We start from the raw sequence: 23,027 nt of genomic DNA, 5'->3' as shown, positions 1-23,027 counted from the left end.
TTCGAACTGCTGGAGTCGGCTGAGGCCAAGAACCTTTCCCTTAAGGTGGCTTTCTTGTTGGCCATTACTTCTCTGAGGAGGGTAGGAGATCTCCAGGCGCTCTCTATATCTGATGGGTGCCTGGAGTTTGCTCCAGGCGACATCAAAGCCATCCTACTTCCTAGGCCAGGCTATTTGCCCAAGGTGCTGTCTAATGTGGCACGGCCTACGGTTCTGCAGGCTTTTCATCCTCCACCTCACCTGCTCTGCCCTGTCAGAGCTCTGAAAATATATATCCAGAGGTCCTCCTCATGGTGGAAGTCAGACCAGTTGTTAGTTTGTTTCGGGTTGCCCAAGAAGAGGATTCCTGCTTCCAAACAGACCATTAGCAACTGGATTGTCCAGGCTATATCTATGGCCTACTAGGTGCGCAATTTGCCTTCACCTCTGGCCGTGAGGGCTCATTTTACCAGAGGCATGGCGTTCTCGAGAGTTCTCCTCTCAGGGGCCCCCATCGAGGAGGTCTGCGATGCAGCAGGATGGGCCACCCCTCACACTTTTATTAGATTTTACAGCCTGGACATTACATCGACACCTGGCACCCTTGTGCTCTTGTCCTAAGTGTGCCTGTGTGCAGCTTCACACTAGGACAGGCAGGGCTTGTTGTGGCATAGTGGGTACTCGTTCCCCCAAAGTGTCGTCCGAAGCAGTTCGATGTTCCCCTCAAAAGGGAATGTCTCCGGTTACGACAGTAACCCTTGTTCCCCAAGAAGGGGAACGAGAACTGCGTCCCTTCGCCACACCTCCCCCTGCCTGAGAGCGCTTCATCACAGAAGGCGGTCTCTGTTGTGTGCCGGCGTCCTTTTTATAGCTTCCGCATATGCCGTCACACATTATGTAATGTCGCAACACCAGTCAAGATTGGCTCAGTTTCATTCATACTTCAGAGGCACTATGCTGAGGGGCTTCCCCCAAAGTGTCGTTCGACGCAGTTCTCGTTCCCCTTCTCGGGGAACAAGGGTTACACTCGTAACCCGAGACGTCCTGTTTGATGAAGAATTTATAGATTTAGAGAATGTACATGATGAGCTGCTATGAATAATCACCTATGAATGAAACATTGCATTAATGAAAAGGACATCTATAGAGGAGCTTTGAAAGCTCTTCTTTTAGATAAGTAGTTTTGTTTGTCTTAAATCTTTTCATGATCTATGTTTCCTCCATGTGTTGTGTAATGTAGCTTCCTCTTTTGAACACCCACATATTCATTTGTGTGTTTGTGTGTGTGCTTTAGTAGTTTTAGCCTCTGCTTGGGCTCCTAAGGGGGTCTAAACAAAACACCTACTCCTTTAGAGTTAATGTAAAAAAAAAATATATTTTTTTTAGCTTTTTCTTCTGCTTATTTTATCAGATTTCACAGGTTCATGTGTGAAATTCACATATTTCCTTTAAATAATTGAAAAAGAACTGTACTGAATTGTGAACAAACTGAACATTTCAGTAAAGCACTAATGTTTGTTTTGAATGTTGGCCTGCTGGTTTGCCCCCATCAGGCTCCTTAATTAGCTTAAACAGCAAATCTACTTTGGACAACCAGCTTCAAGAAGATCGTGCTGACCGACCTACTTTACAAGCTAAAACCTGGTAGAATAACATAAGCTGGTCTGTACACGCATGGAAATTTATGCTGGTTTAAGCTAGATTTTCAGCAGGAACATTGAACCGTACATGTACACAGATGTTTAGACTGGATGTTTGCAGAAATCTCCAATAGTAGTAATTAACCTGATGGCAATTTTGTTTTGGCCTGGGTAACTGCTGATGTGTGTGGAAAAAACAAAAGACACAGCAGTTCTTGTGTTTCTTCATTGAGCTTGAGAAAGGCGTGTCTCTGTGTGCTGCATCAAACTAAGCAAGTTTTATTCTCTATTAATTACTAGTGCTTTTTTAGTGCTGCGATCACCAATTGTTACAGATCAGTGTAAAATATCTCACAGATGCATTGAAGGGGGCATATCTAAAGAAAAGATCACAGATAGGAAGGAACCACTTTACAACCACCCAGAACCCCCATGGCAAATGCATACCATAGTGAATTTTGCCTATGCAAATGCATGTAAAAGAAAATGTAAAATCATCTTTGCCTTCTGACTCAAGGGGGAAAAAAAAGCATGCAATGCATTACCTTGCCTATTTAGCTAAAAGCTTTTCAGTTCCCAGAAAGAGTCAATCTATCAGTGCAAAGAAATCCTGCTGATTGCAGATTAAGTCATATATCTGACAGCCCCCTCCTTACTTCATACCGCATGCAATGTGCTGCACTGCGGTGGCCGTCGAGGGGGAAGGTGTTAGTGTTCATCGATGGAATGATGCTGTGAGATCTACATTGCCAGGGGAGCCGTTTGCAGACAGAAGTGCAGTGCACCCTAGCTGTGATGTACGAGCCAATAAAAGCAGCAACAGCCCCACTGGATCATCAGTCAGGAGCTAATGGAGGTGCAGACGCTCCAATCAGATGTGCTCTTCACTGCGCAGAATGTTCTGGCATACACATTTGGATCACATTTGTAGGAAAGATCTGGAATCTTTCAAAGAAAATAGCTGGTTATCATATAGACGGTTTCATCGGGCGCACGCGCCTGGACCTAAGTTAACTTCCGGTCTGTGTTATATCGGTCTGGCTGTTAAAGCCAAGGTGATGAGTAAACTGAAGTTGGGCTCAGGTGGTTGTGCTGCGGGATGTGTTTCCCATACATTTATTTATTTTTGGAGAGATCGCCACAATTTTAAAACTGATCGATTTTCAAAAAGGCTTCGTTAAATAAACACGAGTAAAGTAACATTACGTAACGTACTGCACGTTTAATAATAATTCCTTACATTTATGTTTAAATATCAAAACGAGGCACGGGTGTTTTTATATGGCTGTATTTCTGAAGGAGGACTTGCATGTTATATGCCTGATAAAGCAGCGTGTGAGCGTACCAGCTCTGCTTCGTTTACAGCTGTTACTGGGGAAACCTCTATTTCTCGCGCTTTATGTCTATGCTTTAAAACATCTCCTGCTGGCAAATAATGAATTGCATTTTCATTAAGTCCGAACATATTTTGTTTGTTATCAAAAAATATCTACTCTAGAGGGACTTGACTGTTGTTATTGATTCTATTTGGAGTCTACCGGAAGTTAAGTTAGGTCCACAAAAGCGCTCACGCGCATTAACGTTTGTTTATGTTGATGCCGTTGAAACCGTCTATATTAGTATTGGCTACTTCTTGATGAGAAACTGAAAATCTATCTATCTATCTATCTATCTATCTATCTATCTATCTATCTATCTATCTATCTATCTATCTATCTATCTATCTATCTATCTACATATTATTTTTTTCAAAATGGTACCATGTCCAAAAAAGTAATATACTATGGTACTTAGTTTGGCAGAGAAAGATAAAAGTGTGGAATCAGCAGTTTTCATTATAAACTAAAACTATTACAAATTGTTTTGTTTATTCAAACAGAGCTAAAATGAAATAAATTATTGTTCATACTCAGGTCAAATTAAATGTAATTCTATTCATACACAGGTGATCAAAAATACACACATTTCCCTGCATTTTGAATGTATTATGCAATATCTCAAAACAAACAAACAAAAAAAGAGATGCAAAGACAATTATTAAATGGAATCAAGACTTTGGGGTTCGCCAGGTAGTGGTTGGGACCTGCTGCTACAGTTTAAATGGTTCAAAATGGATTCTAAAAGCCATGTATGAAAGGGTTAAACACTAAAATGAAAAAATGACAGGACCACACAAATCATGAAACTTAAACCACAATTTAAAAATTAAAATATACAAATACATCTAATGAAAAATATTAATAAATAATATTAAAAGAAAAACTTGAATAGTATATAAATAATACTAAAATAACACTGGGAATCAGGCACACGTGTTCACTACAGATTTCCTCAGCATTAAGCAGTCTTGAATGAACAGTATGATTTCTTATACAAAGCCCTAAACACTCTCTAGGAAATATACCTACATTATAGCCTTTTGAATCAGCTTTCAGAACAGTTTTATATTGATGTGGTTTTGACTGACTTCTATTGACACTATAATGGTTCTGAAACTGTAAACCTCAGCTTAAAATATTAACAGTTTAAAATAAGGCTTGACATGTCAAGGACCGTTTTTTTTTTTTTTTTTTTTTTTTTTCAGGCTGTTGGCATCTAATGTAAAACACACTGATGCTGATTTATGGAAAGCAGACATAATCCTGACTGGACAAAAAAAAAAAAAAAGAAAAAGAAAAAATATGATTCAACGGAATTTCCAGTTTTATCTCACACACTTCCCTAACAATCAGCATAAGCATCTATTTAGCTGACTTGAATGATGTTACTGTTTGATTGTGAACGACTCAGTCAGCATGTTTCAGCAGTTCCTTCACAAGTGTACATGGAAAAAGTTCATTCAAGCCATGGAAAGTTTTACTGCACATATATCTCTTTTTTTATAGCTCGTTCATTCCTCTGAAGTATCAACAGTGTCTGGATTGTTTCTTTTAAAATTCCTTTGGGGAAAGACTGTTTATTTATGCTTACTTAGGTTTACTTTATTCTCTTTATTCTGCTATCTAGAAGAAATAACTAAGATTTTAAAGAAGTTCACAAAAAATGCAAATTTGCTGTAAATGTACTCTCCCTCAGGCCATCCAAGAAGCAGATGAGTTTGCTTCTCCACCAGATTTGGAAAGATTTAACATCACTATAATTCACAAGTAATCCACATAACTCCAGTCCATCAATTAATATCTTGTGAACTTGTGATTTTCTTTCCCCATGAGAACGAATACTATGCCGCTTTGTTTTGAACTCATTTTTAATAGTTGTGTAATGGCTGTGGGTTCATGGACCTTCAGGATGGAGTGTGAACTGTGTGTTATAATTCACACCATCTTGAAAACTCAGTCTAGCTGAAACAGTATTGCAAATAGACAGAATTTAAATGAATCATAACCATCAAAACATTTGCTTCACTGTTAAATTGTCATCACATGATGATAAATGCATCACATAAAGTAGAATATTAGACTCATTATTCCTAAAACTTAGCATTACAACAAACTGTTTTCAGTGACCTTGGCATATGACATGGCTTTAGCTTTGCCCTTTTGTCCTTGTTTCCGTAGCACTCGTCCTAAAGCCACTGTGGTTGACCTCTGACCTCTTGACTCCTTCTCACATGGCTGTGAACAATGGAATAGTTCTTAGAGTTTCGAAACATTCCACTTGTTACTCAAACCTCGAGCTTTGAGCCGGTGCAAACTCCAGTTCCCACGTGAACAGCAGGGCAGGCTGTACATTTATCTGACGGGAACATGAGTCAGGAAATGTGATTACGTTACAGACAGCCAAGTTTAAAGGAGGAACCAAACTGTTTTTTTTTTTCTTTCCTTTTTGTACACCGATTAAAGGATTAGTTCTGATAAAAATTAACATTTTGTCACTTATTTGACTCACCCTCATTTTGTTTCAAACCCATATTCTGCTATTACTTTCCATGGAACAACTACATTTGGACGAATTGTCACAGCTTTTTTTCCATCAGCAACTGAATTTTCAGAAATTGAAAATAAAACAGTATAGATGAAAATAATATATTTATACATTACTGCTCAATTAATACTTTCATTTATACAACTTTCGGTTCTTCTGAACGTTCTTTTCATCAAAGAATACCAAAAAATGTTAAAAAAAACCCCATTATTTTCCAGAAACTGTCCATTATTGTTTCTCCTCTATGCCCCGCCTTCTGAAACGGTTTGAATTTTACAAGGCTCATTGGTCTGAAAAGCAAGGTGTGCTCTGATTGGCCGAATACCTCAAGCGTGTGACGGAAAAGTTATGCCCCTTAACATATTGTGATAAGACATAAACATTAAACCCTATTATAAACGTGATATAAACATGTTTTCTATTCATGTCCTGTTTTGGAAGGCCAAACAAAGTAGTTTCGCTTTCTCAAAGAAACAGCGACACACACCATGGCCTTGAGTGAGCGGAGGCTGGCTTGAGTTAGCAGAGGCGGGCGACCTTGAGAACGGCGTGGCTGGCGGATTCAATGAAGGAGCTTGCGGTAACACTTCGTCCACAGTGAAAGTCGATGTATTTCCTCAGTGACCAGCACGGATTAGCTCCAGGCATGACGAAACGGACATCGTCGTCTTTTGGAAGACCGAACAAAGTAGTTTCACTTTCATAACCAAACACACAGCGTGCATACAACATGGTGGCGGTGGCAACAATATTACTACAGCGAGAATAAAAGGTACGCCTACTTTCTTTGAGTGAACATCTGTGCGGCGTTATACAAATCTTCCCACAGTGACGTGTGGGCGAGTCTTAATTTTTATAAAGATTATCTCTTTGGATTTGAGACTTTAGTCTTTGAAACTTTACAGATCTTCTTTATGCACCAAGAGCTTGTTTACACTCCAAAGAGAAACGAAAAATTTGAATTGCATCATATGACCCCTTTAAGTTCAGAGACAGTCAGAGACTCAACCAACACAATGCAATTGTTATTCTTCAGTAAACTGATGATTTTCAGTGGAAGAAACTGTATTATTTTGTGCTCCAGCTGTCAGCATGAGCCTAAAAGAGCTTCTGCTTGCCACTTGTCAGAGCTATGAAAACGCACTTGAATAAATTCAACCGCAAAGAAACAGCGCCATCTGTCTTTTCCAAGATAGTGGAATTACGAAGCTTGATGAGTGTAGAGAAATTGTTAAAATATATATATATATGTGTGTGTGTGTGTGTGTGTGTGTGTGTGTGTGTGTGCGTGTGCGTGTGCGTGTGCGTGTGTGTGTTAATGTGCTGAATGGTTATGAGCATAATCCCTCTGTGAGATTTCTTTGCAGTATTTTTTCGGGACCTGTGGGTTTCTGTCCCTCTCGGTCCTCTGTGAGCACCACCTTGGCTGGATTCAGAACCAGGTGCTCGACTTGCAGTGTTACTTCACTCAGCGATACTTCACGAGCCATTATGATAACCATGGTTCCAGCTTCATGCTTCCTGGATCAAGTGGCGAGGGAGCCTTCTTGATCATCAGACCCCCGGCACAGCACTGGTTAGTTGAGCAAATAGTTTTACCCTTTAATGCACTTACATACCCAACTATTATTCTAGTTGTTTACATTTGTTGGCTAATGAATCTGAACTCTTGCACATGTACAATTTTTGTAAAAATACTTTTGAGTGACAAAATAAGGTAAAATGCATAAACATTTTTTAAACAGTTTTTAAATAATCTATATATTACTTCATATTTTTAGAAATTAATGTCTAAAATAACTATAATTTTTAGGTGATTATAGAAAGTAAAATGTGTCAGTTAAGCGTGTAAATAAATGAATAAATAAAAGGGCATTTCAAAGGGAATGTTGTCCAGAAGATGGCAGTATTGTATGAAATTTAAATTGTCATCCAATTGCTTATGCAAAAAACAAAAAAAAAAAAAAAAACTACCAAAAAAACATTACAACACGGGGTAAAGGGTCTATAAATGACAAGGTTTTTATTAAACAAATAAAGCTACTGATATATTGATTTTTGACTTTCAGAATGTCCACCAATATCAATATGCATGACACAGGTTTACATGAAAAATGTGATATAGCCACACACACACACACACATATATATATATATATATATATATATTATATATATATATATTAGAGGTGGGCATAGATTAATTTTTTTAATCTATATTAATCTCACTGTGATCTTGAAATTAGATTAATCTAGATTAAAATGGCTCATTCAAATTCTGCCGATGGCATTCAGAATATGTGTGTTACCCAAATAAAATTGACAAACAGTAAGTCTTTGAGAAGGGGTTTATCAAGCTAGATGGTGCATTAGAAATGTACATCTCCTGTTTCCAAAATGCATCACAAACTGCTTGAAAAAGTTGTAAACTAATTCCACATTGCACAAGCGGGGACCCGGTGAAGGTTGTACCAGTGGGCCCTGTTTGAAATTGTCTAATTTGTATGTTCGTTTATTTTTATTTATTTGTGCTATTAACACAATGTTTAAGGTTTTTTCAAGTTTGTAGGTGTCAAGGTACAGAAACATTTAATAATTAAATGTAAAAAAAAGCACTGGATAGTCTTCAATGTAAAAATGAAATATACAATGAAACCTACATTTATTCAGACACCAACATTTCTCACATTATTACAGTTTTGCTATATATATATCAAAAAATATATCTGGTGTCTGAATAATTTTTGGTTTGACTGTTAAAACTACAAAGTAGTCAAGAGCAGTGAGTGATTTTCTTTCATTTTCTTGGATTAACATTACAGCAGCCAGTAGCTAAATTAGGCGCGGTCACTTTAAGAGACGATGAACGAATCCAATATAATACACATCACATTTTTTTCCTCAACTGTTTACTTTCACTTAAGAAATAACTGACTGTTTTTTCGAGCATAATTTCCAAGGTGGACATTTTGACATATTTCGTATGTATTTGTCGGCACTAGAGCAAAAATAAGAAAATTCGATGTTCAATTGTTTTGATCAAAACACTTGAAAATACTTATTTTTAGCGTCTTGAGAACCAGAACACCACGAGTACTGAATCGGGCTTTTTCACATCTTGTTGTTTGTTTCAAACTGCGATTTGTATTTGTTCGTTACGGTGCAGGAGGGACTTTGACGAGAACTTCGCAGAAGAGAGCTCGGTTCAGTGTCGCTGTCCGTTAGGCTGGCCTCAGCCAGTTGTTATATAAAATATCAAGGTGAAAGTCATCATAGCTTGCTTAGTAAAATGACAGATTTGCACCAAAATATAGTTTGATATGCGATCATTGATGCTTCATCCGACAAATCGAACAGATCTGCAATAAATTTTTAGGTCGTGCCCCACCAGTTGAGAAACACTGTCCTAGACTGATAAAGTATAAAATTATATTATAAATGTCACACTTTTTTCTACCAACATAAATTGCTTAAAAGTTTTTTTTTTTTTTATCAGTACTTGCAACTTTTTAGTCCACAGGATTAAGAAAAAAAAAAGTTGGCCAAGTTCACTGAATGTCAGATCCCTTCTATATTTGTTAGACAGAAACACCTGCTTGACAATGCAGCACATTCCACACCTGTGATGCCAAGTGCCAATTTCTGCCTCCGCCTGCACAACTGACATCTTTAGTTCATGGTTCAGTCTGCATAACCGCCAGCTCTGATTGCAAACAGGAAATTCTTAGTTTCCTCCAGTTGATTGTCAAAAGGTTCTGGAACATTTGCCGTTTTCAGAAGAGCAATGAGCTGCGAATACAGTCTCTTATTTTTATTCCTCTGTGGCTTTGCTGTGTCTGGTAGGTTGTGACCTCATTTTGCATAGATATGTTAATAGACAAGTAAAAAGGCTCTTTTTGTTTCATTTTAGGGATTTTACTGTCGGCTCTAATATATTTTGTTGTTGAGATCAAAAGTTATAATGTGATTTAAAAATAAGAATGCATTTTCTCATGCATATTGCTTTATTTAATATCCGCTCAATATAATAGCTTATAAATTACTGTAGATCATGTTTTGTCAGCTAACTTAAAACTGTACTTATAGACCATCTAAATTCACTTTTGTTACATAAAAAATTACTATAGAGTAGATTCATTTTAAGAAATGTTAATAAGTAAAAGTAAAATGTCTAAATATTGTTTTTGGACACTTAATGGATATTTTCAAATATAGTTGTTTTTTTCTTATTCTTTTCTGTGAATTTCAAGTTTTAATGAATTTATTAAAACGGTTCAAATTAATACAAAAATATCTCATTAATGCAACAAATGCACTTACAGAATACATTTGTACATATATGCTTCTACAGTAATTTTTTGACACTTTTAAATACAAATTCAGTGACATTTACATGCAAACTGTTGCAATGAATGTTAGTATGTTTGCATGCATAGAAGAAAACAGAAATATATAGAAGTTTAAATATTGATGCTTTACTGGAATTGATGGTTTCATGGTAAACATTTAACACTCATGGAAACTTATCATCAAATGAAAGATTCTTTGTATTGGAAATAGATCCTTTAGATTGTTAAAATATTCTTTAAACTAAGAAAAATATGGTCCTGACTAAATATGGTTTTGACTGAAATCTTTTGTCAATGACATTGCTGTGAAAACCACTTTTGAAATCCTTATTTTTAGTTGTCTCATGAAGAAGTCGTCCATCTCGGTAACTACAACTTTTTTTTACAAATGCGTATTTAATCACGCACTGATCTGATGGTTTCAGACATCAAGTTCAAAAAACCTGTTGTACATTCTCAGGTTACTATCTTAAGGAGGCTATGAATCCAAAATGTTTCTCCACATGTGCAGCATGTCTTCTTTGCAGCTTTAAAACCAGCAAACAGCATTCTCTTCTTCAATGAACTTATACAGGAGTAAGAATTGTCATTGAGAAGACATAAACCTGGATTAGACGTGTAATCAGTTTGAAGTAAAAAGGACAAAACAGAGTCCATAGGTTGACAACAATTGGACATTCCCAAAACATGTGTAGAAAAGTACCTGATGATAGAGTGTTACAGTTATGACAGTTAAAGGTCTATTGCAGTTTCATTTTACACATCTTGTAATGAGTTATGCATGCACTATGACGTTGAAATGGATAAGACGATGAGCCAAGTTTTTAGAGGTTACGATTATATTAGACTACTCACAGTCGACCAGTAAGTCTGTTTATTCACGCTTCCACATATGTTTATTGGAAGAGGCTTTGCAGTGTGTACTCCATACGCCTTGAGAGCAGAGCATAACTGAGTAAAGACAGAATATGATGATGCTGGTAAACAAAACTTGGTTCTTAATTCTTGAAATGAGCTGAGTCCTTGGTGATCAAATAAGTCACCGCACGTGTTAATGCCCGATTTAGATCTAGAAGGCTGAACATATGGCCGATTTCCACATAAAAAAAGTAAGTTTTTGCCGTAACGGTGTGTTATTCCAAAATTTGAAAGGTCCTCCCGTCAGATGTTACATCCAGATCCTGATAGAATTGGCCACAACTGGGGAAAATTTCTATTTATCATTTTTATTTCCTGTGCCAGCATATAGAATACCTTGGAGCCTATGTGGTTTAACATTGTCAGCTTCAATTAGTCTCCATGAAGCTTTAGATTGAGGATCCACCCATGAAGAGCTTTGAGTTGAAATGACAAATAATATAATTCAAAATTTGGCAGAGCCAATTCTCCTGAAAGTATAGGACGTTGCAATGTGACAAGTTTTGGGTCGCTTACCATTCCAGATAAACTGAAACCTGGAGGAGGGGATAGCGGCAGCATATAGAAAAAAGAAAATCAAGCTGAGGTGACAAATTCATTTTGATGGTGGAGATTTTTATCTCGGACACTTTAAGATCATTCCATCTTTGAGTATCACTCTTGATCTTGACTAATACATTATTAAAATCGTTTCTGGCAATTATTTGATATACCCAAATGGGTGAAAGAATCTTTAATAGGAATGAATGAGGGGATAGTTACTGGGAAAGTTAATGGTGTTACCAGTTAAGACTGATATCCAGGTGAGTGGTAGAGTCTTAATCATAGAAATGTAAAGTTCACTGAAACCAAAACATTGCAGAACTGCCCACATAGTTTCACTTTAGCCTACCAAAGGCTTTTTCTGCGTCAAGTTAAAAGACCGCAAAAGGTTTTGGAAGAGAACCTGCAAAATCAAGTTCATGAATCGGTCGATGCATATTATCGGACGCGTGATTCCCCTTAATACGCCGGTTTAGTTTTCTTTAATTAAGCTCTGGATTACTTTCTTATTTTTTTTTTATCTTGAAAAGAAATGCGTTTATTAAGGTGTGGAACCACCATGTCTCTTTATGACCACATCAAACGGGAGACTTTTCAGATGCATACTTCAACTTCACCTCAGCGCCAAGCGCAAGTCAAACCAGAGCAGAAAGTAGGCTAACGTGCCAAATGAGCTTCAGCATAACAACAGTGAACTGCGGTCTAATGAGATGTTGTAGGCTATATGTCAGTAACGCAAACTTTCCTCTCCTAACAGCTGCTTTTCCATGCTCACAGCGCAAACACTTCAAATTTACACGAAAATAAGGTGCATGCTCTGGATCGCTTCATCATAAATAAAGCTAACAACAAACTATGAGCATACAATGTAGTTCTGGCATCAGTTAAGCCATGAAATTACCACAATGGCTATTAGTGCATTCATACTGTATATGTATAGCATCACATTAAAAAAAATCTCTCAGATGCATGTAGCTACTAAAATATTCTGCAATTCGAGATCCCAATATAAGGTGCAAGCTGAGGTTATTTATTTGTTTTGTTGTAGCCTAATGTAATGCTCAAGTAAATATGAACACAGTACACTCATACTTGAAAACATGCACAATTTGTTTTTTGTTTTTTTGCAAACGAAAATTAAACAATTTAAATGCATTAAAATAACTTATTTTACAATCTGACATTTATGTGCTGTTGACTTTATATAATTTTTTTTTGTTTGTTTTTTGTTTTTACCAGTTTTTATCACTATCTGCATGTCTCATCAATGAGTATGCAATGATGGAAGACAAGCTTTTGGGGGTTTTGAGAACCAGAACCAAGCTGACTAAGCAATAAAGCTATAGTAAGCCCCTACGATTTAGTAGAAATTAGGGCACTAAGGAGATTTAAGGCACTAAAATAGTTCAATACTTTGTAGTCAATCACATTTTTATATTAAAATAATGAAGATTTTTATGCCACCCCAGACTGGTTGCTGACCCCTCCCTGGCCACCCCTTTAAAAATATCTTGGCTCCGACACAGCCCTCTCAATCCCTTCTTTTCTGAACGTCATTGACTGTTGGGGTACTCATAGTGGGCTAGTGGGCTAGGTATGGAGTGTCTCAAATATACTTGACAGGATGAATTTAATTCTGACAAAGTGAGCAGAGCAAAGGACTATGCATGCATTGCTGCTGAAGGGCCATGTGATCCCACTGAATTAGAATCATTTTTGTGACATTCAGTAATGGTGGGAATAAAATACATTGAACTGTTCAACAGTTCTGTCTAATATTTTTCTAATATTGGCTTTTGTTTAAACAGAGCTGATTTAAACAGAAACCCACCCTGAGAAGCATGTTTATTGCCCATAGTCAACCAAAATCGCTGAATTGTATTAAATGCTAATATGATTTAATTTATTGCAGCCTCAACAAAGCTATGCGAACAGGGAATGTCCTGCATCATTAAGCTGCCAGCACAAAACATACCTAATGAGATAATGTGGACCCATCTCTCCAGTGGTGACTTGATAAGCAAGAAAAATGGAAGGATCAAGGTGAATTCTCTAAATGGAACAATAGAAGAAAATGGATCATTAACATTAAAAAGTGTTACTCTGAACAGCACCGGCAAATATCAATACACTGTTTATGCTAGTGACGGTACAGAGACTAGTGGCCAAGTGGAAATTAAAGTTTATGGTAAGAGTATAAATGTGTGTACCTGTCCAACACAATGCAAATAAATTCTTAATATGGCTAGTATTTACAAATTGTATATATATAACTAACCACCATGTCTTTGTCACAGAAAAGCTCCCCAAACCTACTGTGAGGCTTGTCTGCAATGCTAATGGAAGTGCATACCTAATATGTGAAATTCCATACAGTGAGGATCTGACTATATCCTGGTATAATGAAAAACAAATCATCAATGGTGCAAGTGAAAAGCAACTGTTCTTGACACCTGCTCAAATGCAGGAGAGTAAACTGTACTCATGCCATGCAAAAAATCCTATCAGGGAAGAACAAAGTGAGAGTATTACATCATTATGTAAGTCATTTTAATTTCACATCTTCCTCATAGCTAAATGTATTGATTTTGTATTATAATTAAAATATTTAAACTTTATTATTATTATTATTTTAATACCAAGACATCTAAATCATGACTTTTCCAGGTTTTGAACAGATCAGATCTTATAACTTAAGATGTCCTGCTCTGACAGAATTAATGGTCTATCCAATAATTTAATGTCTTTTAATTATTTGACTTTTGTTTCATGAAATACACACTGGTTGTTGGTCTGGCCTTTTAATTTATTATTATTAGTAGTAGTAGAGTTGGGGTACTCGAACTTGGACTCGGACTCGAGTCCGGACTCGAGTCCAATTTTGAATGAACTCGGACTTGTCACGCACTCGGGTGAATTTGTACTCGGACTTGACACGGACTTGAACATTTTGGACTCGGAAAATATTCCGAGTACAGTCGAGTCCGCGTCACGTGTAACAATAAAACCAGCATAAAATTGAAATGATAAATTAATGAATGTCTCCCCTTCTGTCATTTTACTGCACCACACCGGCAGGCAGAAGTCTCCTGCTTGCAGACGAAACACACGCACCACTCACTGGATATCAATGTGGATTAGTGATGGGAAGTTCGATTCTTTTCCGCGAACCGGTTCTTTCGGACGGTTTGATTCAATAAACCGGTTGAAAAAAAAAACAGTTCACCGGATACATAATCCATTGCGATTTATTTGTTATTAAATGAACTTACGTTTCGTCAGAGTGCCGTTCCTTCAAGCCCTCGGTTTACCCGCACTCATTACATTAGCACAAAATCAGTTCAGAATCAATCACCAAAAGAATCAGTTCGGTTCAGACGCGCTGTGAGTCATTCGGCTTCATGCTGAATCACGCATGCGCAGTATCATCAGCTCCTCGGTTCTCGAATCGGACGCGTCCGATAGAAACCGTTTTCGGTTCAGTTTACTGATGATCTGAAAACTGATACAACCGGTTCTTGACTCGAGAACGAGAATCGCTCAAAACCCGGGTAGGAAAATCTGACAGGGTAGGATAAAATGTCAGGACACCGGCACATGCTGCAGTTCAGTATCATCAGCTGCTCTACTCATGTTCATGTTCTGTTTACTACAAACTCAGTTTGTGAATCTGTCATCATTAACTATAAATACAGTACAGATATTTCATAAATCATCCCTTATTCATATTAAACATGTCTTTAGAGTCTTAATTATTGTCTAACTTCCCTGAAAACCCCTTTGGCCCATACATAATCTACAATATACAGATTAGAAACATGTAGCCCCGATCTTAAAAAAAAAAACGTATATATATATATATATATATATATTTTAATAGTTTTATCACACTTTCCGATGTTTAACAAAATACTTGAAAAATTACACGCATGCGCAGTATCATCAGTTCATCGGTTCTCAAATCGGACGCCTCCGAAAGAAACGGTTTTCGGTTCAGTGTACTGGTGATCCGAAAACCGATGCAACCGAGTACCAAAGACAGCAGCAGCAACCAACAGATGCTGCACAGCTCAGCATTGCAGGATTTGCAAGACCAGAACTGACCAAACAAGCAATGCAACTTTATGATGCAAGTTCTCCAAGACAACAAGAAATTCATAATGCCATCATTAAGGATCTCCTCATTGGCTGCACTTTACCTCTGTCAAATGTGTGGGAGAGGCATTAAATAACTGAAATGTCATCTTTAACTGGAGGACAATATAGTGTGATACAATAATAAAATAGGTTCATTTGCATTTTCATGCACTTGTAATACAATAAAACCTTTGAAAACTTTTTTGATAGGAAACTAGTTAGGTTGACATAAAATAAAAATGTTCAATGGCAATGACTAGATGTAACAGTGGTATTTTTTTTATTACATTTTTATATTGCCATTGGTTTAATGGGTTAAAAGGTTAAAATATTAATAGAATGTAAAAATGTACAATACCAATTTATACTCTTTTTTTAATTTAATTACTTTCTGGACTCGGGCGGACTCGACTCGGACTCGGCCTTTAAGAACTTGGACTTGAGTCCAACTCGGCCCCTTTTGGACTCGGACTCGGACTTGGACTCGATGTTTGTGGACTTGGTCTTGACTCGTACTCGACAAAGGTGGACTCGGACCCAACTCTAAGTAGTAGTATGTTGATGTACAATCATGAAACAATAACAATAAAACAAAAGTATTTTCTAACAACACATTGACTGTGCAGAACCATTTTAAAATGTTTAATAACTGAAGGCCTCTCAAATCATGGAAAAACATTTGACCAGTCAAACATTTGAAACTGATTGCAATTAGCTATTACTACTTAACATTATGATTATGGCATTATGATAACTTACCATTAGTGGTGGGTATTGTTTACATTTTATTGATACCGTAATGATAAGAATCGATACTGATACTTATCATTACTGATCCTTATTGATACTGTTATCAATACTATTTGGTGAAAAAAGATATGAAGTGAAAAGTTGTTGAAAATTTCAAGTTATTTTATTACTGCTGAACTTTAGCAACTGTATTAATGTTATCAGTCAAGAGCAGTGAAGTATTTTTCTCTTTGTGTTTTATTTTATTCACATTAAAGGAATAGTTCAACCAAAAATTAAAATTGTGTCATCGTTTACTCACTCAAGTTGTTTTAAACCTGAACAAGTTTCTTTCTTCTGTTGAAAATACAATGTTGGAGAATGTGGAAAACTAAAAAGTTGCTGGTCCCCCCATATATATTTTTACCTACTATTAATGTCAGTGGGTACAAGCAACTCTTTTGTTACATACATTCTTCAAAATATCTTCTTTTGTGTTTAGCACAAGAACAAATAAAAATTATTACATGTTTTGTACTACATGACTGAGTAAATAATGACAGAATACTTTTTTGGGGGTGAACTATCTCTTTAATGACAAGTGGCAGCATGTTTAGTAGGCTACTGCCGCTTTAAGAGCTGCACTTGTCTGTTTTTCTCTCAACTGTTTAGTTTCACTTAAGACATAATTAACTTTTTATATATAAACCTTGTGTGTTTTTGACAGTATTAGCACAACCAGACAATAATAAGATAAAGCAATCAGGTGATGTTTGGCCTTTTAGTCTATGGACGCTTCGGGTGTAACGCGCTCTGACTAACCACATGTTAGAACAGCACACGAATAAAACATTTAACCAGCAATATGGATTAGTTATTCCTGTCAAAGAATGACTAAACCTTGAGCCAATAGCCTTCAAGTTTGAAATGTGACGGAGTATGTGATTTGTTGAATGCAGTGTACGAATACGCCCTTCACTGAACGAGTTTCTTTTGAACGAGATCGAGAGATCTTCTTGTTCATGAACGAAATGACCGAACTGGTGCATCTTGTTCATGAATGAATGTGTAATTGTCTGGCCAAAAAAATGTAATGTTAATTATGCAATAATAATAATAATTGTGCTTTGGTCATCTGAACAACTTATTTTGACTTAATTTAATGACTAGATTACACACACATTTTTAATAAAGCCAAATCAGTTTTTGTAACATGTGAATATGTTCGTTGACTGAAGATATAACATATAAGACACTCTTTTTCACCACCTGCTGGCATATTTATGTAATATGAAGAAATGGTCACTGAACGAATCAGTGAACAAATCTGAACGAATCATTTTGGTGAACGAGCTGAAAATGAACAAATCTCTTGAAAGAAATCACTTTCCACCACTAACCGACAAGTCTTTAAAGCACAGGGATCCAAGGATTGAGCTTGGTGAAACAATTAAAATATACAACTTGTCATTAGGCCCTTTTACAAAGGTTTTGGGGGTCTACTAGACAGGTTGTACATCATTTTTCACATATTTTACATTATTACAACACATCTCTCCCCAGTCTGGCACGACTGTATCAAATGAAGGCCTGCCTTCTGAATACCCCAGAATAATACTGTAGAACTGAAGCTTTAAAAAATCTAAATGTTTTGTAAGATAATTAGGACCAAATTCAATCATCTATACCCAAAAGATTGACTTACTGTGCATTCCAAGGACCGTCTCTTGATATAACACTGTATTATGCATAATGCAATTTTTATGATTTTAGCTTAAAATAGATGTTTTTAATGATCCACATTTTTGTTCCTGATTTCATGCTATTTGTTTTTGTCTTACGGGTTCTGCTGGTGAAGGTGCTCGTAAACTCTTTGGATTAGATTTTTGGATCACGGTGAGCATTTTATCAGGTGGAGGAGCCCTTCTGCTGCTGCTATCATTTGTTCTAGTCATCTGTGTGTGGCGACGCTTTATCCAACAAAAGCACCAACGAGGTAAGAGACATCTTCACTGCCTCAGAAGTTATGCAATGAGTGTTTGTATTGTAGTTATGGTTATGTTGCAATATATCACTAAGGCTGATGCTTATATTCATTGTATGCTGTATGTAGAATTAGTACATGGGTTTTATTTGAGAAAATACAACTGAACTAAAAACAAACTTACCAGAAATGCTAAATGCACCGTTGGTTACAGAGTTTGCTTAGCATGTCTTATTTACTATCTTTAAATTAAATAGTGGCATTGGCCATCAAAAATAAATCTATAAATAAATAATAAAATAACTTTACAGTCCAGATCATGCACTAGTTTCGACATATGAAAACATAAAAAATATAACTTTGATATCTTCCAGATGAAGATGAGCTCAGGCTGAGGGTTTTTCAAGATGAAACTCCTAACGGTACAACCAGATCCAAACACACTGCTAGGGGGCAACCGGCACCCCCCATCCCGCAAGAAGACACATCTCCACAACCCCCAACACAAACCCAGACTCAACACAAAACCCAGATCCGCGCGAGACCTCCACCACCACCTAAGGACGATGAGGAATATCCTCCTCCCTTACCTAACCCTAGAAATAAACAACACCGCAAGAGAAATGAAGAGCCGTAGTGACCAATGGAAGGAGATGCTTGTATGCTCACTGAAAGACAATAACTTTGGGGCTAAACTGAATGAATTTCATAAGCCATACTGTGAGTGTCAAATAGCATGGTAAAAATTTTATTTGGTCATGTACTCACAATCATATTCTTCCAAAACTTGCATTATTTTCATTATTGTTGTCAAACACCGAAGGACAACTTAGGCAAAATTTAAAGCGGTTCTTGTTCATTCAAGGAAAGTAGATGGAGGTTTATACTCACAAGCTCTATAAACAATAGTCCTTATGACTTGTGCGCCATATATTTTTTTATTTGTTTGAAAACAACAACATTTACATAATGACCTAGTACATCTACACTAACCTCCAATAATTATTTATATTTTAGAGTTGTCCCGTGAAACGGTATACTTTCATAATTCCTCCATGCGTGCTTACGTCATATTTGTAAATAAAGGGAAGACAAAGTCAAGATATTATTATATTAAGTGGGTGTAGCTTGAAGCCACAACAACTGAACATCGATTTAAAAAGATTTTGCAAGCAAAAAGGGATCAGTAATAAAACACAAATCAACATATGCATAGAATCACATCTGCTGTGCAATTATTAGGATCACATGACATTTTAAATACAGTTGAATAATGGAACAGCTCATAATACACGGTGAGATTACATATTCCTTTTTGTTCCTGTGTGTTTTTCTATGAGAAAATAATAGTGCAAAAAAGACATTTGTATATGATTGTTTGTGCACCTATCAATCTTTATTGTTCAAAATATAATATAAATTATGAAATTTAAAATATATATTTTATATAAAATATATAAGTTTGCATTTTATACTTGTACATTAATTTCCCATTAATATGTATTCTCAGGATATATTTAAACTATTTTGACCCATTTTGACAATACCCTTACATGTTGCAATTGCAAATCATGCTTCAGTAATGCAAAACATTTTCATTTCTTGTGCTCTGTGGTGACTTTTTTGCACTTAAAATAAACACAACTAACAAGCATATGTGAAGGCCTCAGGGATGTGGTTAACTGTGTCTCATTTCACCCACTGACATGTCCGGAACATCACTGTCACTGTCACCCATTTTTTCCTGTAGTGTTTGTTGTCTTTCTGTGTGTGGGAGATTATATGGCCTCTGAAGATAAAGGCTGAACAAAACACACTTAAGACAAAACTTCCTGATTATTTTGAAAGTTTAATAATCCCATTCACACAGTGAATACTGATCCATAGCTTGCCCTAGCTGGTAAAAAATGAATAATAGAAATGAGCAATAATGTTATTTTAGGGGCCAGTCGTGTGGTAAACAGATTTTTTTTTTTCTAAAGCATAAGCAATCAATAAAAATATATTATCTTGCATGCATGATGGGGAGAAAACCTTTCACTTAAATTAAAAATAACACACAGCTAGTGAAACCTTACACTCAAAGAGCAAAACCTCAGACCAGATCTGCACTATAATATGCACTAAAAAAACATTCTCAGCCTCAGTTTTTCCAAAACACAACACACATTGTTTTGCAAAACACTAAACACACTTGACACAGAAATCTAGCATAATGTCACTTCTTTGTCATTTCAAGACACTGCTTTCCAAAATACTACACATATGAACCTATTGATCAAACCGGGCCATCAGGTGTGCAGACAGTCTTAACTGTAAACCCAACAATCAAAGTGTAAGCACTATAAAAAGTTAACAGATTAATTATTGTCTTCAACAAAAATAAAAGGCAGTGGTGCAGGAAGAAGAATAGGGAGAAACATCTTTGGCCAGAGAGCTCTTTTAAATGTCTCGGGTCAACGTGGTGGTAACATCACAATATATGCTGCAATCACACAGAATGGGGTCCTCCACTGGCCTGACAAAATAGGTCCTTACAACACCGACCTCATACTGTTTTTAGACAGACTAAACAGTGGACAGACTAATTGTCTGGTCCTATCATTTCAGTACCTCCACAGCACTCTCCCTTCCTTACCTTTTCCCCTTCTGTATGGCAGTGGAAGGTTTATGATCTCTGACCCTATGTCATACCCCTCATTCAAGCAATGGACGAGGCCTGTGACCTAATAGATGCAGAGACTGTGATGGATTCGCCATATGAGAAGATTCTTCTCTCGCTGTTTTGCAAGGGAGGACATGGATGAAGTGGCCATACCGAGCTGTATGAAGAGATGATAATAATTATAATTCATTACATTTATATAGCGCTTTTCTAGGCACTCAAAGCGCTTACATAGTCAGGGGTATCTCCTCATCCACCACCAGTGTGCAGCATCCACCTGGATGATGCGACGGCAGCCATAGAGCGCCAGAACGCTCGCCACACACCAGCTTACTGGTGATTCTAATGTGTTGTTTACTCATCTCCACAAAATTTGATGTACTACTATATATTGTATTTGGATTATGTTTTGATTTTCAGGGCAAAATGCAGCCTAATTGCAATGTACTGAAAGATTTTACAATCTACTGAGAAATAAATATTTTCATGATTGTGCAGTACTTGTCTATTTTTTTTGTGTTTGGTCAATATATCCATGTACTTTAACAATATCAATAATAATAATAAAAAAATTGCATCAAAAATAGAAATGTTAAAAGTGTTTAAAATTGTGGCCAGCAGTGTCTTAGTGGTTCAAACAGAATTGAACTGTATGAACCATGTGTGTGCCATATGGTACCAAAATTGTTTTTTGTTCAATTATTGTAAGTTTTGAATGAAGTGCTTCATTTTGTAAAAATATCTGAGATGTTCTGATACTTGTGTGTGTGGACGTGTTAATCGTAAAAAACTGTAATGTTCACACATGGATAAATGTGTGCTATTTGAGTTCATATTGTGATTCTGTGTTTTTGTGTTTTCTGAATGAGATCTATCTATCTATCTATCTATCTATCTATCTATCTATCTATCTATCTATCTATCTATCTATCTATCTATCTATCTACCTACCTACCTACCTACCTACCAAACTTAACTGTGATTTATTTTGTTTGTGTGTGTATTGCAAAATATTTACTAAATTCAATTCAAGTTTATTTGTCTAGCGTCTTTATTTACGATACAAATCATTTTTACGGAGCCCCGCACATGACATGCAGGAAAAAAATATTATGCTAAATCGTTTGCACGATTTACTAATTCATTCCCTCAATGTACTAAAACAATTACTATTGCGTTCCCTCGATTTACTATTTAGTTCACTCGATTTATAAATTGTGCCCACAATTTACCAATTCATTCCCTTGAATTGCTAAATTGTGCGCACAATTTAGCAAATTGAGGGAACACAATAGTAAATCGAGGGAACACAATAGTAATTGTGTGCACATTTTAGTACATTGAGAGAACAAATTAGTAAATTGTGCACACAATTTATTTATTTTTTCTAGCATGTCATGAGCGGGGTTCCATCCATTTTAAAGCAACTTTACAGAAAATTAAATGTCTACAATATTTAGTAGTACAGTCCCTCAAGGATTTCGCTGAACTTTTTTCAGATTTTTGCGGCCTAATTGTGCTGCGTCTTTTCTCCAAATTTGCAGTGATATTTGCGGCATTTCTTTGTTTTTCAGTGAAAATATACCACAGAAAACATTCATCTAACACTGTTATGACTTTTCTGACTTCGAGAACCACTGTAGGGCTCCAGTTCTACAGAAGGTGGCACTAAAGCAGTCACCACCCTAATCACACATGTACATCTTGGAGATGTCTATTTAATGTCTGCATTTACATGTGCAAGAGTTTACATGTATTTACATGTGCATTTACATGTGCAATACGTCTCTAAGATGTTTCCTGTCAGATATCAAATAGACATTTATTAGAATGCATGTAAAACTGCTTCTGAGACATTTATCAGAGTACACAGCAGATGGCCCAGATCCGGGCCACACAATGACTTTTCCCTCAGCCCAAGTACCACAAAGAATGATGGCCTGGAAGTGGCCCAGAACTGGATTAAAGACTCGGGCCACACATGGGCCATAACCGGCCCGAATCTCATCCAGTTAATCAGCCTTAGCTGGCCCTGATCTGGGCCAAAACAGGTTTTATTATTGGTGCCAATTCTCAGCCTTAAGTAAACCAGAATCCCCAAATCTGAGCCACATCTGAGCCTTATATAGCCTAGACCCAATTTTAATATTTCATATTAT

General features: G+C 36.6%; 1 protein-coding gene across 2 annotated transcripts; it reads left to right on the top strand.

Annotated features, from left to right (window-relative positions):
• The first annotated feature begins 6,881 nt into the window (after positions 1–6,881).
• On the top strand, positions 6,882–19,873 carry si:ch211-132g1.1 (hepatocyte cell adhesion molecule). 2 transcript variants are annotated; one of them, XM_052595346.1, is made up of 5 exons: positions 6,882–7,119; positions 13,266–13,541; positions 13,651–13,893; positions 18,078–18,215; positions 18,578–19,873. In XM_052595346.1, exons 2-5 carry the CDS (start codon positions 13,292–13,294, stop codon positions 18,838–18,840), a joined length of 894 nt encoding a protein of 297 aa, XP_052451306.1. In that variant the 5' UTR covers positions 6,882–7,119; positions 13,266–13,291; the 3' UTR covers positions 18,841–19,873. The 2 variants fall into 2 exon arrangements, with proteins under 2 accessions (XP_052451306.1, XP_052451295.1); XM_052595335.1 differs by lacking the exon at positions 6,882–7,119 and adding an exon at positions 9,213–9,382.
• The last annotated feature ends 3,154 nt before the right edge of the window (positions 19,874–23,027 follow it).

This window comes from Carassius gibelio, chromosome A1, assembly GCF_023724105.1.
Source record: "Carassius gibelio isolate Cgi1373 ecotype wild population from Czech Republic chromosome A1, carGib1.2-hapl.c, whole genome shotgun sequence".
In the NCBI taxonomy this organism is placed as follows: domain Eukaryota; kingdom Metazoa; phylum Chordata; class Actinopteri; order Cypriniformes; family Cyprinidae; genus Carassius; species Carassius gibelio.
The sequence above is the reverse complement of the archived record's forward strand: the minus strand, read 5'-3'. Positions and strand labels throughout refer to the sequence as shown.